General features: G+C 52.5%; 1 protein-coding gene across 8 annotated transcripts in view; it reads right to left on the reverse strand.

Moving 5' to 3' along the window:
* The window catches only part of WASF1 (WASP family member 1), a 227,533-nt gene that overhangs the window by 3,165 nt on the left and 210,348 nt on the right, over positions 1 to 14,020 (reverse strand). For all 8 annotated transcript variants that reach the window (XM_075063893.1, XM_075063891.1, XM_075063892.1 and 5 more), the window contains one exon: positions 6,768 to 7,378. In XM_075063893.1, coding sequence (XP_074919994.1) covers positions 6,768 to 7,378 — 611 coding nt within the window. The remainder of the gene's footprint in view (positions 1 to 6,767; positions 7,379 to 14,020) is intronic.

Raw genomic sequence — 14,020 nt, forward strand, 5'->3', positions numbered from 1 at the left:
GCCTGGCACGCCAGGCGGACTGCTCTCAGTTCTCGGACATTTATGTGTAATGCCAGCTCCTGAGATGACCAGAGGCCTTGAGTACGAAGGTGTCCGAGGTGAGCACCCCAGCCGAGAGACGATGCGTCCGTAGTCAGGGACATTGACGGCTGAGGCGGATGGAACGGCAGCCCTGTACACACCAGGGAGGGAGTTAGCCACCAGTCTAGGGAGCGTAGGGTGCTCGGGGGAATGGTGACTATCATGTCTATTGGGTCCCTGCCTGGGTAGTATACCGAGTTGAGCCAAGCTTGGAGAGGACAGAGGCGGAGTCTGGTGTATTTGGTTATGAATGTGCAGGCAGCCATGTGACCCAGGAGACTGAGAAAAGTGCGAGCTGAGGTTATCGGGAAATTCTGTAGACCTCGGATAATTGTTGCCATCGCCTGAAACCGTGGCTGCGGTAAGCAGGCCCTGGCTAGACTGGAGTCCAGGATAGCTCCTATGAAGTCTAACCTCTGCGTGGGAATCAGAGTGGATTTTTCTATATTGATCATCAGGCCTAGATGTGTGAATAGGTCCTTGACGATGTCCACATGCTGGGTGACTTGTGTCTCGGAGGCCCCTCGGATGAGCCAATTGTCCAGATACGGAAAAACGTGTATCCGACGTCGGTGGAGATAGGCGGCGACTACGGCCATACACTTTGTAAATACCCTTGGGGCTGTAGAAAGGCCAAAGGGCAGGACTGTAAACTGGAAGTGCTGACGGTTGGCTACGAAGCAGAGGTACCTCCTGTGTGGAGGAAAAATGGCAATGTGAAAGTACGCGTCCTTCATATCGAGGGCGGCATACCAGTCTCCAGGATCCAAGGACGGGATAATGGTCCCCAGGGATACCATGTGGAACTTCAACTTTGTCATAAACTGGTTGAGTCCTTGCAGGTCTAGGATAGGTCTGAGACCTCCCTTCGACTTGGGGATTAGGAAATAATGGGAGTAAAATCCCTTGCCCCTTTCGTCCTTTGGTACCTCCTCTTTAGCTCCCATGGCGAGGAGCGTCCGCACCTCTTGCAAGATGAATTGCTCGTGAGAGGGGTCCCTGAAGAGGGATGGGGGGCTAGAAGGTGGGAGGGCAGGGTTGAAATAAATTGGAGGTGGTACCCATACTCCACCATGCGTAGGACCCAGCGATCTGAAGTTAACTGGGACCACGCCGGGAGGAAGTAGGAGAGACGGTTGGAGAAGGGAGGAGAAGGATTCTGGCCTGTAAGTGGTACGCCGCTCTCGGGTGCACCTTCAAAAGTTTGTCTTCAGTCTGGCTGGTGGTTTCGAGGGACCTTGATTTTGGCCCCCTTGGGGTCCTGACTGTCGTCTACTACCACCTCGGCTGCGCTGCCTGCCAAAGTCCTGTCTTTGTCTAGGTGCAGAATATGGGCAGTGAGGCTGGAGACGGAAAGGCCTACGTTGGGTCACCGGCGTACGCATGCTGAGAGAGCGCATTATGACCCTGTTGTCCTTCAGGCTTTGGAGCCTGGGGTCAGTCTTTTCTGAGAAGAGACCTTTACCATCAAATGGCAAGTCCTGAATGGTATACTGCAGCTCCGGTGGGAGACTTGAAACCTGAAGCCATGAGATGTGCCTCATGGCAACACCCGAGGCCAGAGTCCTGGCTGCTGAGTCGGCTGCATCCAACGAGGCTGGAGGGAAGTTCTGGCCACCTTTTTCCCTTCCTCCAAGAGGGCAGCGAACTCTTGGTGGGAGTCTTGAGGGAGTAGCTCCGTAAACTTACCCACATCCGCCCAGGTGTTTGTAATTATAGTGGCTAAGCAGGGCTTGTTGATTTGCCACCCCGGAGCTGTAAGGCGCCTGCTGAGTACACTTTGTGGCCGAGTAAGTCCATTTGCCTAAGCTCCTTCGATTTCGGGGCTGGTGCCTGCTGGCCATGGTGTTTTCTCTCATTAACAGACTGGACAACTAGTGAGCAGGGAGGAGGATGACATACAAGTACTCGTACCCTTTAGAGGGCACCATGTATTTTACACTCGACTCCCTTGGCCGCAGGAGGGATAGAGGCTGGAGACTGCCATAGTATCAGCATTGGCCTGGATGGTCCTGAATAAACGGTAGGCCACTCTAGTGGGGGCATCCGCCAAACAGAATGTCCACTACTGGGGTCCTCTACCTCCGGGACCTCCTCCACCTGGAGGTTCATATTGAGTGCTACCCTCCTCAGGAGGTCCTGATGGGCTCTCAGGTCGATTGGAGGAGGGCCGGAGGAGGATGTTCCTGCCACTGCCTCATCTGGAGAAGAGGAAGAGGAGATGCTTGGGACGGGAGCGGGTCCTGTGTGGCCTCTTGCTCTTGGGCGACCTCCTGCTCCAGTGGAACCTGGGAGTCTGGTGGGTGAACTGGGGCTTCCTCCGTAGCAGTCGGAGGGGACGGCTAACTGTCGCCTCTGGCACTGGTGCTCTAATGGACAGAGCGGGATGGAACTACTGGGTGGTATCACGCCCCAGGTGTCTCAGAAAGACCCTGATGGGGGCCTTGACTCCGGGCCGAGTCTCTTTGGAAGACTCTGTGTGGGCAACATCGGAATTGAGGTCCTGTGCATAAAGAAGCTGTCCACATGGGACGACAACTGCATCGTGTGTCGGGAGGCGCCATAGAGGGGACTGAAAAGCCCTGGCAGAAGGTCCTGTCTCTAGTGACATTCGCTCTAGCTCGCAGCACCAGAGACCCTGTACCTGGGGAGCATTACCACAGTACCGAGGAATGAAGATCGGGACCGTGCGACCGGAGCGGTCTGGGAGGTTGACCGAGTCTCAAGGCTTCGACGTCGCGGAGCGGCACGAGTCACGGTGCATGGAAGGCAGTGCTGGGAGCTGGAGTGGTGGAGAGTAGGGCCGGTGAACGGGATACCTGAATGGTGCCGGAGTGCGACTGGTATCGAGGAGGAGAAAACGGTTGCCCGGGACCTGTGAGCGGCATCGGGGAAGGCGCCGACTGGGAACCTAGATACAATCTGCGGGACAGTGATCGTGAACGGGTGCTGCTCCTGCTGTGCTGAAAAGAGGAAGGTCGTATCAATGGCAGGCGTCGCAAATAGACTGTATTACCGCACGGCAGTGCCGGGGTATGAGGGCAGCAATCGACTCGTGTCATGCAATCAGATCCCTCGCCATTGAAGAAATGCTATCCAGTATGCGATGGAAATAGTAAGCCCAACCATGGCTAAGCGCTGGGGAGCTGACAGCACTCGGACTTGACGGCCCTTGGTGGACCAGAATCCGACAGTGCCCATCGTCGGTCTGCCAGCAGCAGGTGTCGTGCTAGGGCAATCCGACTTAACGAGCTCTCTGGCTGCGGTGCAGGTGGCACGGAAGCAGCAGAGAGTCTAGGCTTCTGACCTCAGGGAGAAGGAGTTGTGCCGAGTCAACTTTGGTGCGGTGAGGCCGTGCCGTGAGCAAGGCCTTGGCAACTCACCGGCGCGGTCCAAGTGCCCGAGGAGGATGCTCCCTGCCCGCCAGATTGACCAGAGTGTGCCGAAGGTGGAGCGGTAAGAGCCGACCTCCATGAGGGAGCTGTATTATTAGCCCGAAAGTCCCGCTCCTTTTTTGGTTCACGGCTTCAAAAGCCTTGCAAAAGGCACACTTATCTGCCAGGTGAATTCCTCCGCGAGCACTTAGAGCAGGAGTCGTGTGGATCTGGGATCTCCTGTCGGCATCGGCTTGTGACAGGCCGAGCACGGTTTGAAACCTGGTGAACCGGGCATGGGCCCCGGCACCGGGTGTGGGGAAGGGGCTAATCCCCGAACTCCTCTTAACTATAACACTAACTATGAACGATAAAAATTAACTATAACTATATAACTTTGAACTATATACACAAAAATAACTAGAGAACTATGAGTAGCTAGGGATGTGGAGGTCAGTAAAACCGCACTCCACTGTTCCAATGACCGACACGGGCAGTAAGAAGGAACTGAGGGGTGGTTGGGTTGGCAGGGGTATATATCTGACGCCACAGCAGTGCCACTCCAGGGGGCGCCCAGCCGACCCACCGAGTGTTGCTAGAGTAAAAATCTTCCGGTGAATGTGCACGCGGTGCGCGCACACCTAATTGGAATCGATATGAGCAAGCACTTGAAGAAGAACCTCAGTTCCCCCAGCAAGGCTGCCCTGGTGAGTCATACATGACTGGTACCTCCCCATACTGGGGGGGCACCAGCTAAAGTGGAGGACACATGACCTGACACTGTGCCTCTGCGCTCCCCCCTGCCCCATGTTACCTGACAGGGGGTGCTCTGTCCTCCTGCTGTTCTGGCTCCCACCTCTGGCACCTTGGCTGCCCTCTCTGGCAGCCAGGGACGGGCGGGGAGCAGGCCCGAGCCACTCTGGGTCATTGCTCCTTCGCTGGGAGAGAGCTGGCTGGGGAGGGGAAGCAGCGGCTTCCGGGGACAAGGGCCAACTCCGAGCATGCCAGGGAGCAGGGGGGGCTCTGGCTCACTCAGCCACGGTCCTGGGAAGCCCAGCCTGGGCAGGGGGCAGCCTGCCATTGCTACAGCCAGGCACTCTCCCAGACAGTTGCTGTGTTGCACTGGGCAATGTCCCAGCACAGCCAGAAGTAGCTCTGGCCCCACCCCTTCTGCTTCCCACCTGGTTGGCCGCTGGATGGGGGGGGGGACTTGACCCTGCGTGTCCCCCTCGAAGCATTGCCTCTGTCTGTTGTGCAGTGCAGTAGAGGCAGCAGTGCCATGGGAGGCCTTTCAAATCCTGATGTCCAAGGTAGCATGTGGTTATGGACCCTTTAAAAGTAACTTCCTACCATTTAGAAGTCTTGGCACACATGTCCAGTTTTCCTCATGCAAAATAGCTAGAGAAAGGGTGGTGATTGGTAGAGTTACTTCTAATGTCACAAAAGCCTCATTTAAGTTACTGAACCGGTGAGCAGATGTGGACCGTAACTTATATAATCATAACAATCATTAATAACTTTATTTAACTGCAACCTAATCGTTTCCAAGTATATAGTATATGCACAATATATTTCAATGAATTTAACTGAAGAAATTTGAAGGGTTTGCAAGTCTATTGTTAAAATCATTTGGGACAAGAAAAGACTGACAATTATAATATGTCTTACACAGCTCATTTTAAATTTGATTTTAATACGAACTCATTAACTGATTGATCTCAGAAAATTCATTCTGTACTCAAAGAGTAAATGTTAGTTTGGGGAGGCTGAATCCCTGCTTTAAGCAAAAAATGGAGCTCATCCTTAAACTATGGAGTGCCGACGGCTTCCTCCACAACATTAAACAATAAAGATCCTAGTAGGGAGCCTTTGAGCACTCAGTCTTCAACAGGACAAAAGTTTAAAAATCTATTTTTACTCCATTTCCTGTCTCCTAGCCAGGTTTTAATCTGTGACTTGGCTCTACTTTTCACCCCCAGGGTTACTTAGTTTCCTTAATAGTGTCTTCTGTAGGATTTTGTCAAAAGCTTTTAGAAACTCAAATGAATTATGCTAGTGGGCTCTCCTTGTATGCTTTTTTGCTGACCTGCTCAAGTAATTCTAACAGAATAGAAAGGAATGATTTCCTTTTAGATAATTCATGCTAGTTATTAGATGTAGGTGTTCTATACCTGTGTTTTTAGTTAAGTATCAGAGGGGTAGCCGTGTTAGTCTGGTTCAGTTGGAAAAGCAGCAGAGAATCCTGTGACACCGTATAGACTAACAGACATTTTGGAGCATGAGCTTTGGTGGGTGAATACCCACTTCGTTGGATCTGACGAAGTGGGTATTCACCCACGAAAGCTCATGCTCCAAAACGTCTGTTAGTCTATAAGGTGCCACAAGATTCTTTGCTGTGTTTTTAGTTGTCACGTCAATCCATTTACTGGTACTAGAGCAACGCTAACTAGTCTGATTCCCAGGATCATCCCTACCAGTTTTTGTACAGATATATTTATCATTAGTTACCATCCAGTTCTCTGGTATAGTGGCTTACTTCACAGAAAGATTGCATTTGTTTTAAAGCACCTCAATTACTTCATTCTGAAGTTCCTTCAGAACCCTTTGATTTATACTGTTAGTCCTGTTGGTTGAGTAAATTGAGGTATAAAGAGGTTAACGTGATTTGCAGCAGGGAATACAACCCAGGAATCTCTCCCCTCTCACTTCTCTGCTCTAATCACTAGAAAACACTTGCTTATTGTAAACCATGTTATATCTCTAAGTACAAATTCTGCTCTGTATGTTTAAGAGGATGCAGGGAAGCCTCTCCCACGGTACCTAAAAACACTGGAGAAGGATTCCAACTGGTGTTCAGGGCAGTACTAGAAGAGATCCTATAACCATGCACCAGCACCCCACAGTCCTAAGGGTTCATGGTTAGACCACCAGTTCACATGTTGTGATGTGAAGCATGTGCAAGATAGGAGAGCATCTGTAAGGTGCTGCCCCAGAAGGCTCCCCCATCCCCTTTGCTCTCCTGCCTTATATTGGCAAGAGGGTTCTGGGACCCACTGTTCCACTAGGCAGCTCAGGGTTACAAAACAAAACAAAACTCTTACTACACTCCTGATAGGTGCAATTATGAGCTGAAAAAAATTCGTCTACTTGGCAAGCTGCATATTGTACAGAATACAAAGCAGCACCAGATTTAACATACTCTTGTCAAATCTTTTTTCCAGAAGTGTAAATTATTCCATCCATTAAAAGTACATTGGTTTTATTAAACTGCTGAGACCAACTTCTGTTGTTCTTTTAGTGGCCAAATGTTACCTTTTCGTATTGCTTCCAGTAGAACACTTCTGGCATCGCTGATTACAGGTAGAGTTGATGGGTGGCGTTTGGGTTCAGGAGCAGGAATCACTTGGGATGGTGGAGATGGAGGCATTAGTGGAGCATGAGGGCCAGGAACAATGGTTGTGGGAGGATGAGAGAGGGTGGCAACTGAGACAGGAGATGAGGGTCGAATGCCAGGGGGAGGCAGTGGAGGAGGTGGAGGGGGAGGAGGAAGTCCTTGCACTTCAGCTTGTGGAACTGGCTGAACTGGTACAGTTTCACATACTTGGGCAGCTCTAGTGACTGGAGGAGAGGGCTGTGCTAGAGGTGGTGCAATTGGAGGAGGAGCTGGATGAAGAACTCCAGGAGCAATCTGGAGAGGAGCTGGTGGAGGTGGCACTGCTGGTGCTTGCAAAACAGCTGCTGGAGGTGGTGGTGGTGGAGGTATGGGTGGAGGAGGGGTGGAAGTCATTGCAGCTCTCAATGAAGAAGTGGACAAAGCAGATGGAAGAGGAGGAGGAGGAGGGGGGGGTGTGGGGCTCACAAACACTGGTGTCCTGCCTGTTGCTGGTGACTGAGGACGATTTTCTATCAAACCTGTGGTGGAGCTGAAATACACAATAGTAGGGCAAGTTATTAAAACCACAAAGTGGAAAAACTGGCTAATATAATTATATTCACTTTTTTTTTGCTTGTTAATATTTAAGACCAGTAATTAGGGTTATAAAAAAGCTAAATTTGCCCAGTCTAAAGGCACAGTATAGTTTTTCATTGTTTGGGTAGAACATACATCAGCCTTTTTCTTGCTAGCCTATAAATGTACTCAGGCAAATACCCGAGTTTATTTCTCTTATCTAAGATTTCCTACAGTAAGTAAAATTTTCCCTACACATAGTAGTAAAGCCAGAGATTTATTCAAAGTATGAGGAGAAGCTAGTAGAATGTGGCAGTCTTGATTTCACTGCAGATTTGACAAAACGCAAAGAAGGTACCAATGTGAGATTTGTAAAGATAGCTACAGCACTCGACCCAAGATTTAAGAACCAGAAATGCCTTCCAAAATCTGAGTGAGACAAGGTGTGGAACATGCATAAACTACAGAACCGGAACCACCTTCTGTTGGTGGCCTCTGACTCAGATGATGAAAATGAACATGTCATCAGCATGTTTATCGTTTTTACAGTGCAAATATTTGTAATTAAAATAATATAAAATAAGCACTGTACACTTTGTATTCTGTTATATTTGAAAATGTAGAAAAATCCAAAAATATTTATATAAATGTATTAACTGTACAATTAAAACTGATTTATTGCAGTTATTTTTTAAATCTCACAATTAATCATTTTTTTTAATTGTTTGAAAGCCCTATTCTAAAGGGACTATTTTTACGGAATGGTTAACTAGATAAAATGACTTTGAAACTGAGAGATGGTTTAAGTTCATTGACAGGTCCAGTGGTACCGTACAAGATCAGTCATGCATAGCTACAGAGGAGTATATCTACACATAAGACAGTCCTGTCTAGTTCAGTGACCTTTTCAGACCTCAAAGAGACAAAAGATGACTGTAAATGTTATTTTTTAAAGTACAAGCTGCTAGAGGAATTTCTCAATCAGAATACTCAGGTAGGAAAATGTAACACTCATAAAAGACGGTTACTCCCCTTTGTAACTGTTGTTCTTCGAGATGTGTTGCTCATATCCATTCCAGTAGGTGTGCGTGCGCCACGTGCACGTTCATTGGAGACTTTTACCCTAGCAACACTCGGTGGGCCGGCAGGGCGCCCCCTGGAGTGGCGCCGCCATGGCACCGGATATATCCCCCTGCCGGCCCGCTGCTCCTCAGTTCCTTCTTGCCGGCTACTCCGACAGTGGGGAAGGAGGGCGGGTGTGGAATGGATATGAGCAACACATCTCGAAGAACAACAGTTACAAAGGTGAGTAACTGTCTTTTCTTCTTCGAGTGCTTGCTCATATCCATTCCAGTAGGTGATTCCCAAGCCTTACCTAGGCGGTGGGGTCGGAGCGAGACGTTGCGGAATGTAAGATCGCTGAGCCAAAGGCGGCATCTTCTCTCGATTGCTCAACCAGTGCGTAGTGAGATGTGAAAGTATGCACTGACGACCAGGTAGCTGCCCGCATATTTCCTGGATGGGAATGTGGGCCAGGAAAGCTGTGGACGAGGCTTGGGCCCGAGTAGAGTGGGCGGTGAGATGGCCAATCGGGATGTGGGCCAAGTCATAGCACGTCCAGATACAGGACGTCACCCATGATGAGAGCCTCTGAGAGGATATAGGCATACCCTTCATATGCTCCGCCACTGTTATAAATAGCTGGGGCGAGTGTCTAAAGGATTTCGTCCTCTGGATGTAAAAGGCGAGGGTCCGGCGGACATCCAGGGTGTGTAGCTGTTGGTCCCTGCACGATGCATGTGGCTTCAGGAAGAAGACCGGTAGAAAAATGTCCTGATTAATATGGAAGGCAGACACCACCTTGGGAAGGAAAGCCGGGTGTGGTCGTAGCTGTACCTTATCTTTGTGGAAGATAGTGTATGGGGGGTCTACCACTAAAGCCCGGAGCTCAGATACCCGTCTGGCCGAGGTGACAGCGACCAGGAAGGCCGTCTTCCAGGACAGGTACAGCAGCGAGCAAGTGGCTAATGGCTCGAAGGGAGGGGCCGTGAGCCTAGTTAGTACCAGGTTGAGATCCCGGGAAGGGGGCTTAACCGGGGGGTAGAGTCACTCCAAGCCCTTAAGGAACCTCGAAACTATTGGGTGAGAAAAAACGGAACTGCCTGACTCTCCAGGATGGAAGGTGGAGATTGCGGCTAGATGCACCCTTACTGAGGAGAGTGCTAAGTCTTGTTCCTTGAGGTACAATAGGTAGTCTAAGACAACTGGGACTGAAATGGCTTCAGGAACGAGGGTACGCTGTGCACACCAATGAGAGAACCGTTTCCACTTGACGAGATATGTCACCCGCGTGGAGGATTTCCTGCTTCCCAAGAGGATCCGCTGAACCTCGGTGGAGCAGCAGAGCTCAGACTGGTTTAACCAGCCAGTAGCCACGCTGTCAGGTGCAGGGACTGAAGGTCTGGGTGGTGAAGCCTGCCGAAGTCCTGCGTTATAAGTTCCGGGCAGAGTGGCAGTGGTATTGGAGTCGTTAGGGATAGGTCGAGCAGCATGCTGTACCAGTGCTGCCTCGGCCATGCCAGAGCAATTAGGATCAGCCTGGCTCTGTCCCTGCGGAGCTTGAGCAGGACTCTGTGGACTAAGGGAAAGGGTGGAAAGGCATAAAGTAGACGCCCTGTCCAGGGGATTAGGAACACGTCCGAAAGGGAGCCCGGGGAGCGACCCTGCAGGGAGCAGAACACCTGGCATTTCCTGTTCTCCCTGGAGGCAAATAGGTCTATCTGGGGAAAGCCCCACTTCCGGAATACAGAAAGCAGAATGTCCGGACGGATGGACCATTCGTGGGACAGGAAGGACCTGCTCAGGTGATCTGCAAGAGAGTTCCGGACCCCCGGGAGAAAGGAGGCTATCAGGTTATCGACTGGGCTATACAGAAGTCCCACAGTCAAATCGCCTCTTGGCAAAAGGGGGAAGATCGTGTCCCTCCTTGCTTGTTTTATGTAATACATGGCCGTTGTGTTGTCCGTGAAAATCGCAACACAACGGCCCTGTAGATGTTGCCGGAAAGCCTGGCACGCCAGTCGGACCGCTCTCAGTTCACGGACATTGATATGAAGCCTCAGTTCTTGCAAGGACCAAAGGCCCTGGATGCGAAGGTGCCCTAAGTGTGCACCCCAGCCCAGAGAGGAAGCGTCTGTTGTTAGAGACACCGAAGGCTGAGGCAGATGGAACGGTCGACTGGCACACACCAGGGAGGGCGTCAGCCACCAGTTGAGGGAGCCCAGCACATTTGACAGGATCGTGATTATCATGTCCAGGGCGTCCCTGCGTGGATGATAGACTGAGGCAAGCCAGGTCTGAAGAGGGCGCATGCGCAGTCTTGCGTGCTTCGTCACGAAAGTGCACGCAGCCATGTGACCGAGTAGCGCGAGGGCGGTGCAGACAGAGGTTGTTGGGAAGGTTTGTAGCCCTTGGATGAGGGAGACTATAGACTGGAACCTCTGGGGAGGCAAACTGGCTGTTGCAAGATTGGAGTCCAGCATTGCCCCTATGAATTCTATTTTCTGCGTAGGAAGCAGAATGGATTTGTCTAGATTGATGATCAGACCTAGATGGGAGAACAGGTCCTTGATGATGTTTACGTGTGCGGTAACCTGAGCCTCGGAGGTCCCTCGAATAAGCCAGTCGTCGAGATATGGGAAAACATGAATTCGACGACGATGGAGGTAGGCAGCGACTACCGCCATACACTTCATGAACCTCGAGGGGCCGAGGAGAGGCCGAAGGGAAGAACCGCAAATTGGTAGTGTTGACGATTTACCACAAAGCGAAGAAACCTTCTGTGCGGAGGGTAAATCGCTATACGGAAATATGGGTCCCTCATGTCGAGAGCAGCCTACCAATCTCCGGGATCCAGGGAAAGGATGATGTTTCCCAGGGATACCATGCGGAACTTGAACTTCCTGATGAACTTGTTCAGAGCTCGCAGGTCCAGGATGGGCCTGAGGCCACCTTTCGCCTTGGGAATTAGGAATTATCTGGAATAGAACCCTCTGCCCCTTAGGTCCTCTGGAACCTCCTCTATAGCTCCCAACGCGAGGAGCCTCGAAACTTCCTGCAGCAGGAGTTGCTCGTGAGAGGGGTCCCTGAAGAGGGACGAGGAGGGAGGGTGGGACGGAGGGGTCGAAACAAACTGAAGACAGTAGCCACACTCCACCGTGCTGAGGACCCAGCGGTCCGATGTTAGCTGGGACCATGCAGGGCAGAATGCGGCAAGGCGGTTGGTGAACTGAAAAGGATCCTGGGAGGTAATTGGTACAGTGCTCTCGGGCGCACCCTCAAAAGTTTGGCTTCGGTCCCACCGGTGGTTTGGTAGGGCCGGAGTTGTTACCCCCCTGAGGGCCAGACTGGCGTCTACGAGAGGTCCGGCATCTCCTCCTGGAGAAGTCCTGTCTTGGTCGAGGTGGGGGATAGCGGCGCTGTGGTTGGGATCGGAAGGATCGTCTCTGAGTCTGCGGCGTATGCATTCCCAGCGAACGCATGATTACACGGTTGTCCTTCAGACTCTGAAGGCGGGGGTCTGTCTTCTGGGAGAAAAGGCCCTGACCGCATAGCAATCCCAGAGGTGACAGTTCTAGCTGCCAAATTAGCGACGTCCAGGGAGGCCTGGAGGGAGGTCCTTGCAACCTTTTTCCCCTCCTCCAGGAGAGCTGAGAACTCTTGATGGGAGACCTGCGGGACAAGCTCTACAAATTTTCCTACTGCCTCCCAGGTGTTATAATTGTATCTACTCAGGAGGGCTTGCTGATTCGCCACCCTGAGCTGGAGGCCTCCCGCGGAGTAGATCTTCCTTCCCAACAAATCCATGCGCCTGGCCTCCCTCGATTTAGGTGCAGGGGCTTGTTGCCCATGGTGCTCCCGTTCGTTGACGGATTGAACCACTAACAAACAAGGAGGAGGGTGTACATATAGGTACTCGTACCCCTTGGATGGAACCATATACTTGCGCTCGACCCTCTTGGCTGTAGGTGGAACGGATGCCGAGGTTTGCCAGATTGTATCTGCCTGAGCCTGTACGGAGCGAATGAAGGGGAGGGCCACCCTTGTGGGAGCCTCCGTCGACAATATGCTGACCACTGGGTCATCCACTTCAGGAACTTCCTCCATGGGTAAGTTTATGTTGAGCGTGACGCAGCGGAGGTGGTCCTGGTGAGACCTAAGGTCAATTGGGGGCGGTCCAGATGTGGACGTCCTCACCACTGCCTCATCGGGGGAAGAGAAGGAAGAGACCCCAGGGACCAAGGGGTCTTGGAGTGACTCCTGGTCCTGTGGAACGTCCTGGGGTGGCTCTTGCAGGTCCGTGGCCTGAGTTGGGGATTGTTCCGTACCCGCTGGAGGAGGTCTGCTCACCGTGGACTCTGGTGCCCGATGCTCAGAAGGGGTGGAGTGCAGTGGTGGGCGTTGGCCACCTTGGCTCTGGTGGTAGGCCCAAGGTGTCCAAAAGGGCCACTGATGAGGACCTTGCTGGTTGTCCGATTCTCCGTATGATGCCATCTTGGCATGGGAGGAGACCGATGGTTGATGAGAAGGCCATGGTGGGGTGGAGACCGTGGGATGAGAGTCTCTGCATCCACTGGAACCATCCCTACGCGGTGCCGGGGAGCGGCACTGAGAGTCCTGACGGTGCCGAGAGTGCGACCGGGACCTGCGACCAGCGCGGTGCCGGGAGGTTGACCAGTGCCGGGAATTGCCGTGCTGAGATCGACTGTGGGAAGCACTGTGCCACGAGTGATGTCGAGATCTGGAGCGGTGCCGGTGGTATCTGGACGGTGACTGGGACCTCGAGCGGTACCGCGAGTACGTCCGGTATCTCAATGAGGAACGGTACCGGGACTGCGAGCAGCTGCGGGACCGGGATCGATGGCGGGACCTGGACCGGGACCTGGACCGACGAAGTCCCATGGAACCGGGCCAAGAAGGTCTTACAAGGGCCGGCTTGCCTATGGACTGAGGGACCCGCACCGGCGGTGCCGGGGGTCGAGGCAGCTCAGGCTCCATGAGGGCAATCAGGCCCCGTGCTGCAGAGAACGTCTCCGGAGTGGAAGGCACGATGAGCTCAACCACGGCACGCGCCGGGGAGCTGGTAGGCACCGGACTCGATGGCTTTTCCGATGCCGGAATCAACAGTGCGGCGGACATCGGTGCCGCGGCAGCTGACAGTGCCGGGCGGTCCGGCTTGGCTAAGCGCTCCAACTGCAGTGTGGATATAGCGGCCGCAGGAGGCTTGCGCTTCTTGCTCTGAGGTGAGAGCGAGCGGTGCTGGGTAGAAGCTGGTGCCGGAGATGGCTGGTGACTCAGAGTCTTCGCAGAAGGTGTACGCTCCGGTGCCGAGGAGGCACTTGTTCCCGGTGCCGCAGACAGTGCCAAGGATGGGGGAGTCAACGCCGCCTCCATCAATAACTGATTCAGGCGAACGTCTCGCTCTTTTTTGGTCCGGGGCTTGAACGCCTTACAGATACGGCACTTATCTGTCAGATGAGACTTGCCCAAGCACTTAAGGCAGGAGTCGTGCGGGTCTCCTGTGGGCATCGGCCTACGACAGGCCGCGCACGGTTTG

Source organism: Chelonoidis abingdonii, chromosome 3 (assembly GCF_003597395.2).
Source record: "Chelonoidis abingdonii isolate Lonesome George chromosome 3, CheloAbing_2.0, whole genome shotgun sequence".
Taxonomy (NCBI): domain Eukaryota; kingdom Metazoa; phylum Chordata; order Testudines; family Testudinidae; genus Chelonoidis; species Chelonoidis abingdonii.